The sequence below is a fragment of the Scyliorhinus torazame genome, chromosome 10 (genome assembly GCF_047496885.1).
Source record: "Scyliorhinus torazame isolate Kashiwa2021f chromosome 10, sScyTor2.1, whole genome shotgun sequence".
NCBI lineage: Eukaryota > Metazoa > Chordata > Chondrichthyes > Carcharhiniformes > Scyliorhinidae > Scyliorhinus > Scyliorhinus torazame.
The window spans coordinates 44,087,017-44,102,481 of record NC_092716.1 but is presented as its reverse complement, the minus strand read 5'-3'; the positions used below and the strand labels follow the sequence as shown (position 1 = coordinate 44,102,481).

The 15,465-nt window shown below is 46.2% G+C and overlaps 1 protein-coding gene across 1 annotated transcript in view; it reads right to left on the bottom strand.

Annotated features, from left to right (window-relative positions):
* spg7 (SPG7 matrix AAA peptidase subunit, paraplegin) overlaps positions 1–272 on the bottom strand; it is a 110,329-nt gene extending 110,057 nt beyond the window's left edge. Inside the window, exon 1 of the mRNA XM_072518050.1 lies at positions 20–272. Within this exon, the coding sequence (XP_072374151.1) occupies positions 20–253 (234 nt within the window). The 5' untranslated portion in view covers positions 254–272. The remainder of the gene's footprint in view (positions 1–19) is intronic.
* Between the last annotated feature and the right edge of the window lie 15,193 nt (positions 273–15,465).

Below are 15,465 nucleotides of genomic sequence, written 5' to 3'. Positions count from 1 at the left end.
ATAAACAACGCTCACTCACATTTAATATAGGATCCCTGGCTTGGTGACAACAAGAACGACTGAAGTCAAAACGTGTCCTTTTCAAGTCACAGCCTCGACAGGCAAAGGGTCGTCCCAGGGCCTCTTCCTGGAAAACAGCGTTCAAACTAAAAGCCCGAAATTGCACAAGCTTTCTGCTGCAGGCAGACAATACCGATGGCAGGTTTCTCGCACAGCCCCTATGATACCGCTGCCAGACTAACCAGGCGGCCATCTTGAAACAGCTTTCCCCTCCCCGCCCCGATAACCCACCGCGTCAGAAACACCTCAGCGCAAGCGCAGTACTGCCCGGTAGAGACAAAGGTTGAGTCATGTCAATTTGGTAGCCTGATGGACAGAATGCCTCTGCTGTGCAGCCAAACAAATCCTTTCCAAAAATAAAACCAGTGCCCTTTGTTGAGTTTTTAAAAATAAAGAATCATTTTGCAGTTTCACAAACTAACATGGAAATTTACAAGCAATCTTACTTCGATCAAATATTCAATCACAATTGGGCAGCATGATGGCACAGTGGTTAGCACTGCTGCCTCACAGCACCAGGGACACGGGTTGAATTCTGACCTTGGGTGACTGTGGTAAACCACTGTGTTGCATTGTGTTGTGGTGTACATGCCTGGGCTTGTCCCGACGGGCTCCGCCAGTGGCTCCTCTCCTTGGGCTCATATATAAAGGTGGCAAGTCACCGCCTGCGACCCAGTTCGGGTCCAGAGTCCAGGAGGCTTGCTGTTTAGTGTATTAAAGCCTCATTTATGCTCATCACTCGTCGTGTGTTTATTGAAGGCATATCAATTTATTACACTAAACTTCTAAGATGAACTCATCACTCAAGCCTGATCGCCTGGAGCTGGACCCACAGGCAGCCGACGCCACAGAGACTTTTGAGCACTGGCTAAGCTGCTTCGAAGCGTACCTCGCATCCTTCACCGAAGACTTCACAGACCTCCAGAAGAAGCAGATCCTCCACACACGGGTGAGCCCAAGAGTCTTTCTTCTCATCAGGGACGCCCCCTCGTATGCGGAGGCAATAATGCTGCTGAAGGGACAATACGTGAAGTTCATTAACGAGGTGTATGCTAGGCACCTCCTTGCCACGAGACGGCAATGTCGGGGGGAATCACTTGCAGAATTCCTGCGTGCCTTGCGTGTACTCTGCTGGAACTGTGACTGCCAGGCGATATCGGCTACCCAGCACGCGGAGCTGCTGATCAGGGATGCTTATGTCGCGGGCATGAAATCAAATTATATCCACCAGCGATTACCAGAAGGGGGTACACTCGGCCTCCCAGAGACAGTGCAACTCTCCAACTCGCTGGAGGTGGCTTCCCAGAACATGGAGGCCTACACCTCTGACCGCGCGGCACCCTCGTGGACCTCGTGGGTGCAGCCATCATCCGACCCGGGTGCGATGCAAGCCTGTGTCGCGCAGCGGCCCGCTAATGCCGGAGGTCCGAGGTGCTACTTTTGTGGCCAGGGCAGACACCCCAGACAACGCTGCCCTGCACGGAACGCAACTTGCAACGGCTATGGGAAGAAGGGCCACTTTGCAAAAGCCTACCAGGCCCGATCTCCCCCTAAAACTTCTAGGCCCAGCAGCGCTGCCTGCTGCCTGTCGGGGCCACCCCCAGCTGCCACGCCACCCGCCATGTGCGACCCGTGGGTGCCGCCATCTTCAATTTCGGCAGCCACGTGCGACCCATGGGGCCCGCCATCTTTAGCGCAACCTCCAACCACCACGCACAACCAAAGGGGGCCACTATCTTGGACGCCATCGCCGCTGCCACCCGCCACGCGCGACCCAAAGAGGCCGCCATCTTGGACGCCATCGCCGATGCCTTCCGCCATGCGCGACTCATGGGGGCCGCCATCTTGGGACCACTCCGCTGCCTCCCGGGAGCCTGGCTCACCCGACCGTATGCTGGCCACCGCTACCTCCAACCAGTCTACCGACCGCCTTCTGAAACTCGCCTCCATCACGTTCGACCAGTCCCGGCCGCACCACCTCGCGAAGTCTATGATGACCGTCCGGATCAACGGGCACGAGACGGCCTGTCTTTTCGACTCCGGGAGAACAGACAACTTCATTCACCCAGATACGGTAAGGCGCTGCTCCTTCCCAATCTTACCCGCGACACAAAAATCCCCCTGGCTTCCGGATCCCATGCAGTAGAAATCCGGGGGTACTGTGTCGCGACTCTTACTGTACAAGGCGTAGAGTACGGTAACTTCAAACTCTACGTCCTTCCCCATCTCTGCGCTGTCCTATTACTGGGGCTCGACTTCCAGTGCCACCTCCGGAGCCTTACTTTAAAGTGCGGTGGACCCCTGCTCCCTCTCATCGTCTGTAGCCTCGCGACCCTTAAGGTTGACTCACCCTCGCTCTTCGCAAACCTCACCCTGGACTGTAAGCCCATCACTACTAGGAGCAGATGGTACAGTGCCCGGGACAGGGCCTTTATCAGGTCGGAGGTCCAGCGACTCCTGCGAGAGGGGATCATTGGGGCTAGTACCAGCCCCTGGAGAGCCCAAATGGTGGTCGTCAAGACTGGGGAGAAGCACTAAATGGTCATCAATTACAGCCAGACCATCAACCGGTACACGCAGCTCGATGCGTACCCTCTCCCCCTCATATCTGACTTGGTCAACCAGATTGCGCAGTATCGAGTCTTCGCCACAGTTGACTTGAAGTCCGCGTACCACCAGCTCCCTATCCGCCCAGAGGACCGCCAATACACTGCCTTTGAGGCAGATGGCCGCCTCTACCACTTCCTCAGGGTCCCCTTCGGCGTCACCAATGGGGTCTCTGTCTTCCAAAGAGAAATGGACCGAATGGTTGACCAGTACGGGCTGCGGGCCACGTTCCCGTACTTAGACAATGTCACCATCTGCGGCCATGACCAGCAGGACCATGACGAAAACCTCCGGCACTTCCTCCACACCGCTAAACTCCTGAACCTCACCTATAATAAAGAAAAATGCGTTTTCCGCTCAACCCGCCTAGCCATCCTCGGCTACGTCATGGAACACGGAGTCCTCGGGCCCGACCCCGACCGCATGCATCCTCTCCTGGAACTCCCCCTCCCCCACTGCCTCAAGGTCCTGAAGAGATGCCTGGGGTTTTCTCGTACTGTGCCCAGTGGGTCCCCAATTATGCGGACAAGGCCCGTCCACTTATCAAATCCACCATTTTTCCCCTGACGACTGAGGCCCAACTGGCCTTCAATTGCATCAAGGCAGATATTGCCAAAGCCGCGATGCACTGTGGACGAGTCCATCTCATTCCAGGTGGAGAGCAATGTGTCGGACTTTGCTCTGGCCGCTCCCCTCAACCAAGCGGGCAGGCCCGTGGCTTTATTCTCCCGTACCCTCCATGCTTCCGAAATTCGACACTCCTCCGTCGAAAAGGAAGCCCAAACCATCGTAGAAGCTGTGCGACACTGGAGGCATTACCTGGCCGGCAGGCGATTCACTCTCGTTACTGACCAACGGTCGGTTGCCTTCATGTTCAATAATACACAGCGGGGCAAGATCAAGAATGACAAGATATTGAGGTGGAGGATCGAGCTCTCCACCTACAACTACGATATTTTGTATCGACCTGGGAAGCTCAATGAGTCCCCAGATGCCCTATCCCGCGGTACATGTGCCAGCGCACAAGTAGACCGACTTCGGGCCCTCCACAATGACCTCTGTCACCTGGGGGGTCACCCGTTTTTTTCACTTCATCAAGGTTCACTACCTGCCTTACTCCATCGAGGAGGTCAGGTCCGTGAGCAGGGACTGCCAGGTCTGCGCGGAGTGCAAGCCACACTTCTATCGGCCAGACAGAGCACACCTGGTAAAGGCCTCTCGTCCCTTTGAGCGTCTCAGCATCGATTTCAAAGGGACCCTCCCTTCCACTGACCGTAACGTGTACTTCCTCAACATTGTTGACGAGTACTCAAGATTCCCCTTCGCTATCCCGTGCCCTGACATGACCTCTGCCACTGTCATCAAGGCCCTGCACAGTCTTCCACCCTGTTCGGGTTCCCCACTTACATCCACAGTGATCGGGGATCGGAGTCTCCCAGTCTCCCACTGGCAGGAGGTCTTCTCCGATGCGCTCCACTCCATCTGGTCGCTCCTGTGTACAGCCACCAACGAGACTCCTCACGAGCGTATGTGTGCTTTCCCCAGGAAATCCAACTCCGGGGTCACGTTCCCGTCCTGGCTGGCAGTCCCAAGGCCCGACCCCCTCGTCGAGAAGGTCCTGCTCCTCCATGCCAATCCACAATATGCCTATGTGGCACACCAGGACGGGCGACAGGACACAGTCTCCCTTCAGGATTTGGCACCAGCAGGCTCCCCAGTGACCATCACCACCACCACCCCTGACCCTACACTGTCTTTCCCTACCCCCGCCCACCTACCTCATGAACCAGCACCCGCAGGCCCACCGGCGACCATCACCACCACCTCCGCCCATACACCCCCCCTTCACCGACTCAACAACTGGGTGAAGAAGAGGACAACACGCTCCTGGTCACGCAGGTCTCGACACCGGTGCCCACACCACAGCCGGGACTGAGGCGATCACGGTGGAAAGTCAAGGCCCCCGACAGACTTGACCTTCAAGACCACCACCCCCGCCGGACTCTTTTTTTTGAAACAGGGGGTGAATGTGGTAAACCACTGTATTGCATTGTGTTGTGTTGTAACATGCCTGGGCTCGTCCCGGCTGGCTCTGCCTGTGGCTCCTCCCCTCGGGCTCATGTATAAAGGTGGCTAGTCTCCGCCTCTGCCCCAGTTCGGGACCAGAGGCCAGGAGGCGAGCTGTTTAGTGTAATAAAGCCTCAGTTACGCTCATCATTCGTCGTGTGTTTATTGATGGCATATCAGTGACTTGTCTGTGTGGACTTAGCAGAATCTCCCTGTGACTGCATGGGTTTCCTTCAGGGGCTCCGGATTCCTTCCACAGTCCAAAGATGTGCAAGTTAGGTGGATTGGCCATGATAAATTACCCCTTAGTGTCATTGCCCCTTAGTGTCCAAAGGTTAGGTGGGGCTACGGGGATAGGGTGGGGCAGTAGGCCGAGGTAGGGTGCTGTTTCTTTTTCTTTCTTTTTTTAATTTTAAAAATAAATTTAGAGGACCCAATTCATTTTTTCCAATTCAGGGGTAATTTAGCGAAGCCAAACCACCTACTCTGCACATCTTTAGGGATTCTATGATTACTTGTGCTTCATCACCAAAAGAAGTTCAGAAAGTATTGCAAGTTTCATAAGTACAGAATGATTACAGCGCAGAAGGCAACCATTCGGCCCATCATGTCCATGCCAGCTCTCTGTGAGAGAAACTCAGCAAGTCCCACTTACTTGCTTTTCCTTGATGTGAACCCTGCAAATTGTTCCTCTTTGGATAATTATGCTATACCATATGAAAGCCTTTAATCTGCCTCCACAACATTCTCTGGTAGAGTATTTCACATCCTAACCACCACTACATATATTTGTGAATAAATGAATAAATATTAATCAATGTTATCAGGTTTTCAACTCTTCCTATGTCCCTACTAGAGCCCTCATGCTTTTGAACACAATGATCAAATCTCCTCTCAACCTTTTCTTCTCTAAGGAGAACAGTCCCAGCTTCATCAATCAATCCATGTAACTGAATCCCTACTGTGCAGAAGGAGGCCATTTGGCCCATCGAGACTGCACTGACTTTCCAAAAGAGCACATTCTACCAAGGCTCACACCCCGCCCTATCCCCGTAACCCCACACATTGGTCATGGCCAATCCACCTAATCTACATGTATTTGGATTGTGGGAGAAAACCAGAGCACCCGAGGAAACCCACACAGACATGGGGAGAACATGCAAACTCTATGGGGAGAGTCACCCAAAGTCGGAATTGTACCCGGGTCCCTGGCACTGTGAGGCAACAATGCTAACCATTGTGCCACCATGCCGCCCATAATTTAATGGTTCATGATAAATTAATTGCTTTTGTATTCTATGCTTCCAAATATAAAGTCCAGGATCCATCCTGATATCACCTATGTCTTATTAGCTGCTTTCTCAATCTTCCTTGTCACCTTCTATGATTTGTGCACTGTTTTTTATTCATTTGTGGAATGTGGGTGTCGCTGGCTAAGCTAGCAATTATTACCCATCCCAATTCCCCTTCAGAAGGTTGTGGTGAGCCACCTTATTGAACCACTTCAATCCATGTATTGGAACACCCACAATACTGTTAGGAATGGAATTCCAGGACTTTGACCAAACTACAGTAAAGGAACAGCAGTATAGTTCCAAGTCAGGATGGTATGTGAGTTGGAGGGGAACTTACAGATGAGGTGTTTCCCTGCATTTACTGCCCTTGTCCTTATAGATTGTAGAGGTTGCAGGTTTAGAAGGTACCATTGAAGGAGCCCTGGTGATTTGCTGCAGTGCATTTTGTTAATGGTGCGCACTACTGCAACTGTGCATTGGTGGTGGAGAGAGTGAATGTTTCAGATGATAGATGGGGTGCCAACCAAGAAGGCCTGGATGGTGTCAAGCTTCTTGAGTGTTGTTGGCTGAACTCATCCGGTCAAGTGGACTCCTGGTTTGAGCTTGTAGATGATGAACAGACTTTGGAGAATCAGGTGAGTTACTATCTGCAGAATTCCGAGCCTCAGACCTGCTGTTGTAGCCACAGTATTTATATGGCTAGTCCAGTTCAGTTTCTGGTCAATGGTAACATCCAGGATGTTGATACTGGGGGACTGAGTAATGGTGATGCCATTGAATGTCATGGGGAGCAGGTTGGGTTCTCTCTTGCTGGAGATGGTGTGACACAAATTTTACTTGCCACTTGTCAGCCCAAGCCTGAAATTGACCAGGTCCTGCGGCATATTGACATGGCCTGCTTCAGTATCTGAGGAATCGCAAAATGTGCTGAACATTGTGCAATCATCAGTGAACATCCCCACTTCTGACCTTATGATGGAGGGAAGGTCATTGACGAAACCGCTGAAGGTGGTTGGGTCTAACACTACTCTGAAGAACTCCTGCAGTGGTGTCCCAGGACTGGGATGATTGGTCTCCAACAACTACGACCATCTTCCTTTGTGCAAGGTATGACTCCAACTTGTGGAAAGTTTACCCCGATTCTCACTGATTTCAGTTTTGCTGGGGCTCCTTGATGCCACACTCAGTCAAATGCTGTCTTGATGTCAAGGGCAGTCACAATCACCTCTTGAATTCAGCTCTTTCTTCCATGTTTGGACCAATGCTGTATCGAGGTTAGGAGCGGAGTGGTTCTGATGGAACTCAAACTGAATGTCAGTAAGTAGGTCCTGACGGACTAGGCCAGCTGAATCAGTACTAGTGCTGTAGTAGTGCTACCAAGCCACTCTTGGTGATGGACACAGGGGAAGTGCCACTTGATCAAAGTGTTGCTAACACTGTCTATCTCTTTGCTGATGATCAAGAATAAACTAATCAGGTGGTAACTGGTCAGGTTGGATTTATCCTGAATTTTGTGTACAGGACATACCAGGCCAATTTTCCACATTGCTGGGTAGAAGCCAGTGAGGTAGCAGTACAAGAACAGCTTGGCTAGGGGCACAGTAAGTTCTGGAGTACAAGTCTTCAGTACATTTGTTGGAATGTTGTCAGGTTCCATAGTTTTTGCAGTATCCAGTGCCTTCAGCAGTTTCTTGATATCATTGGCATCTGTAATGGTGTGGACTTCTGAGGAAACTGAGATGTATTATCCACTTGGCACATCTGGTTGAAAATGGCTGCGAATGCTTCAGTCATGTCTTATGTAGTGATGTGCAGGGTTGAGGAAAAGGATGCTTGTGGCGCTTCCTCCTAGTGTTAGTTGTTTAATTTTCCACCACCATTCACAACAGGATGTCACAGGATTACAGAGCTGAAATCCGGAATCAGTCGGTTGTGGGGTCACTTAACTCTCTCTGTCACATGCTGTTTCTGCCAGGTCATTTTTAGGTATGACGAACGCTGCTCCTGGCATGCCCTCCTGCATTCTTCATTGAACTAGAGTTGGATTGGATTGGATTTGTTTATTGCCACGTGTACCGAGGTACAGTGAAAAGTATTTTTCTGCGAGCAGCTCAACAGATCATTAAGTACATGGGAAGAAAAGGAAATAAAAGAAAATACATAATTGGGCAACACAACATATACAATGTAACTATATAAGCACCAGCATCGGATGAAGCATACAGGGTATAGTGTTAATGAGGTCTGTCCATAAGAGGGTCATTTAGGAGCCTGGTAACAGCGGGGAAGAAGCTGTTTTTGAATCTGTTCGTTTTAAAATTGTGCCCTGCACACCCAAGTTTAGACCGTTATAGATCAAGATAAGCAGTAGCCCTAACAGTGCCCCCAGGAACCCCAATATCTACCGCCCTCCAGTTCAAAAAACATTGCCATGGTTGAACTGCTGGCAGTGTGTGGAAGCTGTGAGGTGTTAATGTGAGGTTTACAGCAATGCTAAATGTATAAGGTGAAAGTGAATGTTAGGCAACAGTGATAGGTTTGTTGGTAGCTGAGTGATGGGGTGGTGATGAACCGAGAAATGGTAGAAGTCAGTGATGCAGCTGGGTCCCATGCTGGTATCACTCCTGCCTCTAGGTCTGAAGGGTTCAAATTCCATTCCAGGACTTGAGAACCACAATCTAGGCTGTTACTCAGATTCAGTTCTGAGAGAGAGCTGCACTGTCAGAAGTGCTGTCTTTTAGGTGTGACAGTAAATCAAGGCTTGGCTGCCCTCTCTTCCAGGGCCCTATTTCCAAGAAAATAATGGAGGCACCCTGAAGTCCTTAGACAACTTCACAAAAACAGATTAATTTGGGCATTATCCCATTCCTGTTTGTGGGAGTTTGCTGTTCCAAATTGGCTGCGGCGTATCCTACAACAGCGACTACACTTCAGAGGTATTTTATTGCCTAGTGGCTCTGAAAAGTACAATTTAAATGGGAGTTTTTAAAATTTCCTATCAGGATGGGAATATTACACAACTGGCAAGGCTGACATTTATTGCCCAGCCTTAGTTACTCAAGAAAGTGGCAGTGGGTCTTCTTCTTGAACCACTGCAGTCAATAAATGTATTTACCAGGCAGCACAGTGGCGCCCTATTGCCTCACGGGCGCCGAGGTCCCAGGTTCGATCCCGGCTCTGGGTCACTGTCCGTGTGGAGTTTGCACATCCTCCCCGTGTTTGCGTGGGTTTCACCCCACAACCCAAAGATGTGCAAGGCAGGAAAAAAAAATGAATTGGGTACACTAAATTTATAAAAGATTTTTAAAAAATGTATTTACTTATTTAAAATTTTAGAGTACCCAATTCTTTTCTTTTCCAATGAAGGGGCAATTTAGCATGGTCAATTCACCTAGCCTGCACATCTTTTAAGCTTGTGAAGGTGGGATCCACACAGACACGGGGAGAATGTGCAAACTCCACACAGACAGTGACTCAGAGCCGGGATCAAACCTGGGTCCTCAGCGCATGAGGCAGCAGTACTAACCACTGCACCACCATGCTGACCAATAAATTTAAAGGGTAGTTCAGACGATCCCATGGCAATGCTCTCAGAAATCAAAGGATGCACTGCTTTATAACGTGGCCTCAAAAAATAACCATTCTTCAGTTCCCGGTTGTAGGAATATAATATGCTAATGCAGAAATACCAAATGACTTTGTGTGAGGTACAGGGGTTAATTCATGCATGCCGAAAACTCTGAGTGATGCAAATAAACCCCATTGTAATATTAGGAGTTTTCCAATTAATATATGTTCGAGCTTGAAGTAGCCTTCCCAAAACTGCAGATCAATAATGTTGATTTATGCATTATGGTCCTAAATCGATTTGGTCACCAACCTAGCAATAGCTTTGGAACAACAATTGATATCAGAATTCCCTTATCACAGTTTTGACAGTACGAAAACTAAAAGGAGTGAAGCATCAAATGAAGAGTCAGTACTCTACCAACCTTACTAAATTTGAGCAACTGCAGTGTGAGTCACATGTCTGTTGAGTTCAATATTTTCAAAAGGATTCATGTCATTGGCCAATGATGATCATATCTTTGAATGAGTTCTGGGATATTTAAAGCTATTTTAGGTCATATTTTGCCAACTTTAATCAGACGTTTTTCAAATGAACTTCAAAGTTGTAAACAGCTCTTGATGTAAGTCTTGAGAAATTCAATGTTTAACGGCAACTTGCATTTACATAGTAAAATGTCCTAAGATGCTTCACAGGAGCAGGAGCATTATCAAATAAAATTTGACACTGAGCCACAGGACACATTAGTACAGGTGACCAAAGCTTGCTCAAAGAGGGTAAATTTTAAGGGGGACCTTTTAGGACAGGAAGGTGGAGAGATTTCGAGGGAGACTTTTAAAGTTCACAGTTGGCAGCTGAAGGCACGACTGATAATGATGGAGTGAAGAAAATCAGTAACATACAAAATTCCAGAATTGGAGGGGCGTAGAGATTTCAGAAGGTTGTAGGGCTAGAGGAGGTTACGAAGATGCCAGGGAACAAGACCATGGCGAATTATGAAAACAAGAACTCGGGTGTTGGTTGAGTAGGATGGTGTGAGTTAGGATACAGGCAGCAGAGTTTTGGTCAAGTTTAGGGAGGGTAGTACTTGGGAGGCTGGCCAGGGGACCACAGGTAAGGGTTTCAGCAACAAGTGAATAGAGGTAGAGGTGAATTCAGGTGATACTACAGAAGTGGAAGTTGACAGACTTGGTGATGGAGAGAATATGGGGTCAGGATTCATCTCCGAGTTAAATAAAACAGAACTTAGAAGCTTTCAGACAGGTTTTGTGTTTAACCTAACAACTGTAAAGACTGCAAAATACACCGAGTTAATTTAATAGCTTATGTTTCAAAGCCCTTGACTATATTTATAGGGCAGCACCGTTGCGCAGTGGTGAGCACTGCTGCCTCACGGCGCCGAGGACCTAGGTTCGATCCTGGCCCCATGTCACTATCCGTGTGGAGTTTGCACATTCTCCCCGTGTCTGCGTGGGTCTCACCCCCACAACCAAAAAAGATGTGCAGGGTAGGTGAACTAACCATGCTAAATTGCCCCTTAATTGGAAAAAAAAGAATTGGGTACTCTAAATTAAAAAAAAACTATATTTGTGATGGCGTGAAGCCCAAAGACTCATCCAAAAAGAGAATGTTATACATAAAAATATCACAGAAAGCACTGATACTGAACTTCCCTAGTTTAATAACCATTCACTCATCACTTGCTCTTGCAGAAACTTCCTGCCGAGTCCCAAATTAACAAGGATAAGTGAGTTGTGGATGCTGCCAGGGTTAGCTGGCATACAAATCCAGAATTATGCTGTTGGCATTACATACCATTGCATAGTCATAGAATACAAGTCTTTTCTGTTTATGTAAACTTACATATTCCTGTCAGGTGCAGGGATGTGAGTACAATGATGGAACTCAAGACATTGAGAGATCAGCAACAGCAAAGAATGGTACTTTTGTTCATTATAGGATGTTTAGTAGCTGATAGAGAGAAACATCCTTCAGAGTAAATCAACAGCCACTAGAGAAATTACTTTGGACATTATACGCTGTTACTGCTTTATAAAGTGGAAGTAACATAGAAAGAATGTTGAAGTCACTTTCATTGGCATCAGCAGGGTATGGACAGTGTCTACCTTTTAACCCATTAGACACAGATTCTTTGTGAATCCTACATTGCTGCAAAATCAGTTTAGCACAAATATACTGAATGTGAAAATGAAATGAATGAATGAAAATCGCTTATTGTCACAAGTAGGCTTCAAATGAAGTTTGATCCCGTCTCTGGGTCACTGTCCGTGTGGAGTTTGCACATTCTCCCCGTGTTTGCGTGGGTTTCGCAAACTCCACATGGATAGTGACCCAGAGCCGGGATCGAACCTGGGACCTCGGCGCTGTGAGACTGCAGTGCTACCACCGTGCTGCCCTCCAAATGACACTTTTAAAGAAAGCTTCTCCTCCACTTTTAATAGTGAATCCAGTCCAACCACCCCCTTTTAGGTTTCCTTTGCCATAACTGCTTTTACACAAAGTCCGAGATCCATCCATCGATTTCCAATTATTTCTACTCACATTCCACAGGCTATAGTAAAATTTCACAAACCTGAAAATCACTTCAAATATCTTTCTAGTGTCTCTGCCTTCTTCTCAGCTCTGTCTGTTTTTATTGAATATTGCTCTGTCTCGTAACCTTTAACCTTAGACCTCTTGGAAACATCTCTTAATTTCTTTAGTTTCCTTAACTAGCTACTCTTCAGATCTCTGCACTTGTTTTCTTAACCATTATTCCATGATATGGCTTTTCTTTTCGCACAGCTGAGCGAGATGTTCCCTCTCTAACCTTCTAAACTAATTACTTCTAGCAGAGCTCTCAGTACCTATCTTCAACAACAATCAAATCAGCTGAACTAAAACTTAAAAGTTTCTCTAACTTACAAGGCCCCGGTTGCTAATCATGCCATCGCCCTCTCTCAACATAATTGAAAAACAGTTGGACCTAATCAACTCCCACTCAAACCCTTGTCCAGCATGAGTCTATAAAGGTTTAACCCTTCCAGGCACAGAAACATTAAATTAAACCGTCTTAAAACTTTACCTTATTTCTAATGTTTACCAACACAAATATAAATCCCTTAAAACCACCTTTGATTTCCTAACATCGTCCAAGGCAGGAAAATCCAGAGAGAGAGAGAGTGACCAGGACCAACTCTCCAAAAGAGGCCTGAAGTTGAGACTTTGCGAAGGAGTACCCCTGCACCAGGCCTGATCAACCGGAGGACAGATGGGTAATATCACATACACGCGAGAATAATTTTAGTTTATGCAATTATGGTATTTTTTAAGTAAGTTTCTTTTAGTGCAATAAAGCATTGTGATTGTTTAAACTGAAATTTGTGTCGCGAGGTCGTTAGTCGATACCAATGACCAGCATTTGGGATGTACTTCTGGTCACAGGTCAACAATGACAACCAATGCATCCACTATTTCCGTGGCCACCTCCTTTACTATCCTGAAATGTAGATTATCAGGCCCTGGGGATTTATCGGCTTTCATTTCCATTAATTTCTCCAACCCTATTTTTCTAATACTAATTTCCTTCAATTCCTCCTTCTCACTAGACCCTTGATTCCTTAGTATTTCTGGGAAGTTATTTGTGTTTTTGTCCATGAAGATAGAGCTAAAGTAGTTGTTTAATGGCTGTGCCATTTCCCTGTTCTCTATTATAAATTCTCCTATTTTCGACTGTAAGAGGCCTACATTTGTCTTCACTAATCTTTTTCTTTTTATTGGACCACTCATCCAGGAATAAGCTCAAATCCCACCACAGCAGCTAGTAAATTTAAATTCAGCTCATGATATAAATCTGTAAAAAAAAAGTCATATTTTTATTAATTGCGTAACTACTAAATTATTGTAAAAATCAAGTTTATTAACATCCTTTAGGAAAGGAAATCTAGTGTTCATACCTGGATTAACCTGTAACTCCAGCCCCACAGCAATGTGGTTGACTCTTCACTGCACTGTAAATAGCCAATTCAGCTGTATATACAGAGCAGCACGGTGGCGCAGTGGTTAACACTGCTGCCTCACGGCGCCGAGGTCCCAGGTTCAAAATCGGCTCTAGGTCACGGTCCATGTGGAGTTTGCACATTCTCCGCGTGTCTGCCCCTATAATCCTAAAAGATGTGCATGGTAGGTGGATCGGCCACGCTAAATTGCCCCTTAATTGGAAAAAATGAATTGGATACTCTAAAAAAAAAAATTTAATTCAGCTGTACACATGAAAGCAGCTCACCAACACCTCTTAAGGGCAGTTAGGAATGGGCAATGATTGCTGGCCTTGAATACTTCTTTAAAAACAAATTTTGTAATTTGTTGAGACAAATCTTATTTTCACAGCATAAAACAAAGTAGTAGTGCATTGCTATGCTATAAGGCAGGAAATTACTCCAGGTACTCTAATAATGTTTTACCTGTTTATTAGAAAGGTATACTGAATAAAGTTTAAGTTCTATTCCGCAGTTAAAAAGCAAGATTGTTAGCAGGTTCTCCTTTATCACAGGTCAATTGAATGTCAAATAATGATTTTATGGTAGAACGCGAGTCATCTCTGTACATTTTATCTGCAAACAGTGTATCGTTCCTCAGACGGAATTCTTTCTTGTTCTGTGGCTCAATGCCAGTTTGCTGTTCAATCACCATTTTGTCAGATGATTCCTGCCTGGATGCATGTGATTATGAGGAAATCTTGGTTACACATTATATCTCCAGAGCTCTTGTTTTTCTGCTACCAGAGTGTCATAATGATTCTATTTAGCTATGCTTGCAGCACAATAGCTCATTTCTTCTGTTTAGATAAACTAAATGAGTGGACTGGAATTTCTAATATTGTTTTAAATATAGAATTGAATGTTGCTCAGCAAATATTCTGCTGAAAGAATTAAACCATCTTGATTTCAAGTTTTTTTCCATTACTGGGCTCCGTCAATTATTTAATCGTTTCTGATGGTTGTCATGTGGCAAGGGATGGAACAGAACATTCTGGCCATTGTACTTCCCCTTGGGAGCAGGATGAATGTAACTACCAAAGTACAAGTTATATTATTTATTTCATTAAAGAAGCAAAGTGGGATGTCCCCAGTATTAAGTACTTTTCTTTATACACCACTGTTTAAAAACTCTGCATGAGAGAAATTAATGTTACTTTCAATACTAGTTTTTTGGATTGGATTTGTTTGTCACGTGTACCAAGGTGCAGTAAAAAGTGTTTCTCTGCGAGCAGCTCAACAGATCATTAAGTACATGAAAAGTAAAGGAAATAAAAGAAAATACATAATAGAAAAAAATACATAATTTCCAACCTGTTATGTCTCCTTTCTCACCAGAGAATAAATAGGCAGCTTCAGTCGTGATGTTAGTTGTGAGATTTTGGAAGGAGCAATATTTAATGGGTATCATAGCCGAATGATTAAGGCAGTACACAATCCAAGATTAAATGTTACAACTGTAAATTTGATTCATTAAATTTGGGGAGCTAGCGTAACCACTTATGCTACTTCGTTATTAAAACCCAATATCCTTCACGGAGAACTTTTCATCTTGAACATTCTCTTGACTCTAGACCTACTGCTATGAGTGGCTTTTATTACCTTCAGAAGTAGAAATGGGCAATTTACATCATAGTAATTTTCCATTGGCACATGTTGCCCAGATCTCAAAAGGGAAATGTTTACAAAAATGAACAATTTGGAAGAATGTCTTTGAAGGGGTATTGTCTCTCCCTGTCCCGTCAGTTCCCCTGACAACATTAAGACCAGGGGCTGATCACATCTGCTAGCTGAGTGTTACTGGATGGTTGGTTAGCCTTTGCAATCTATG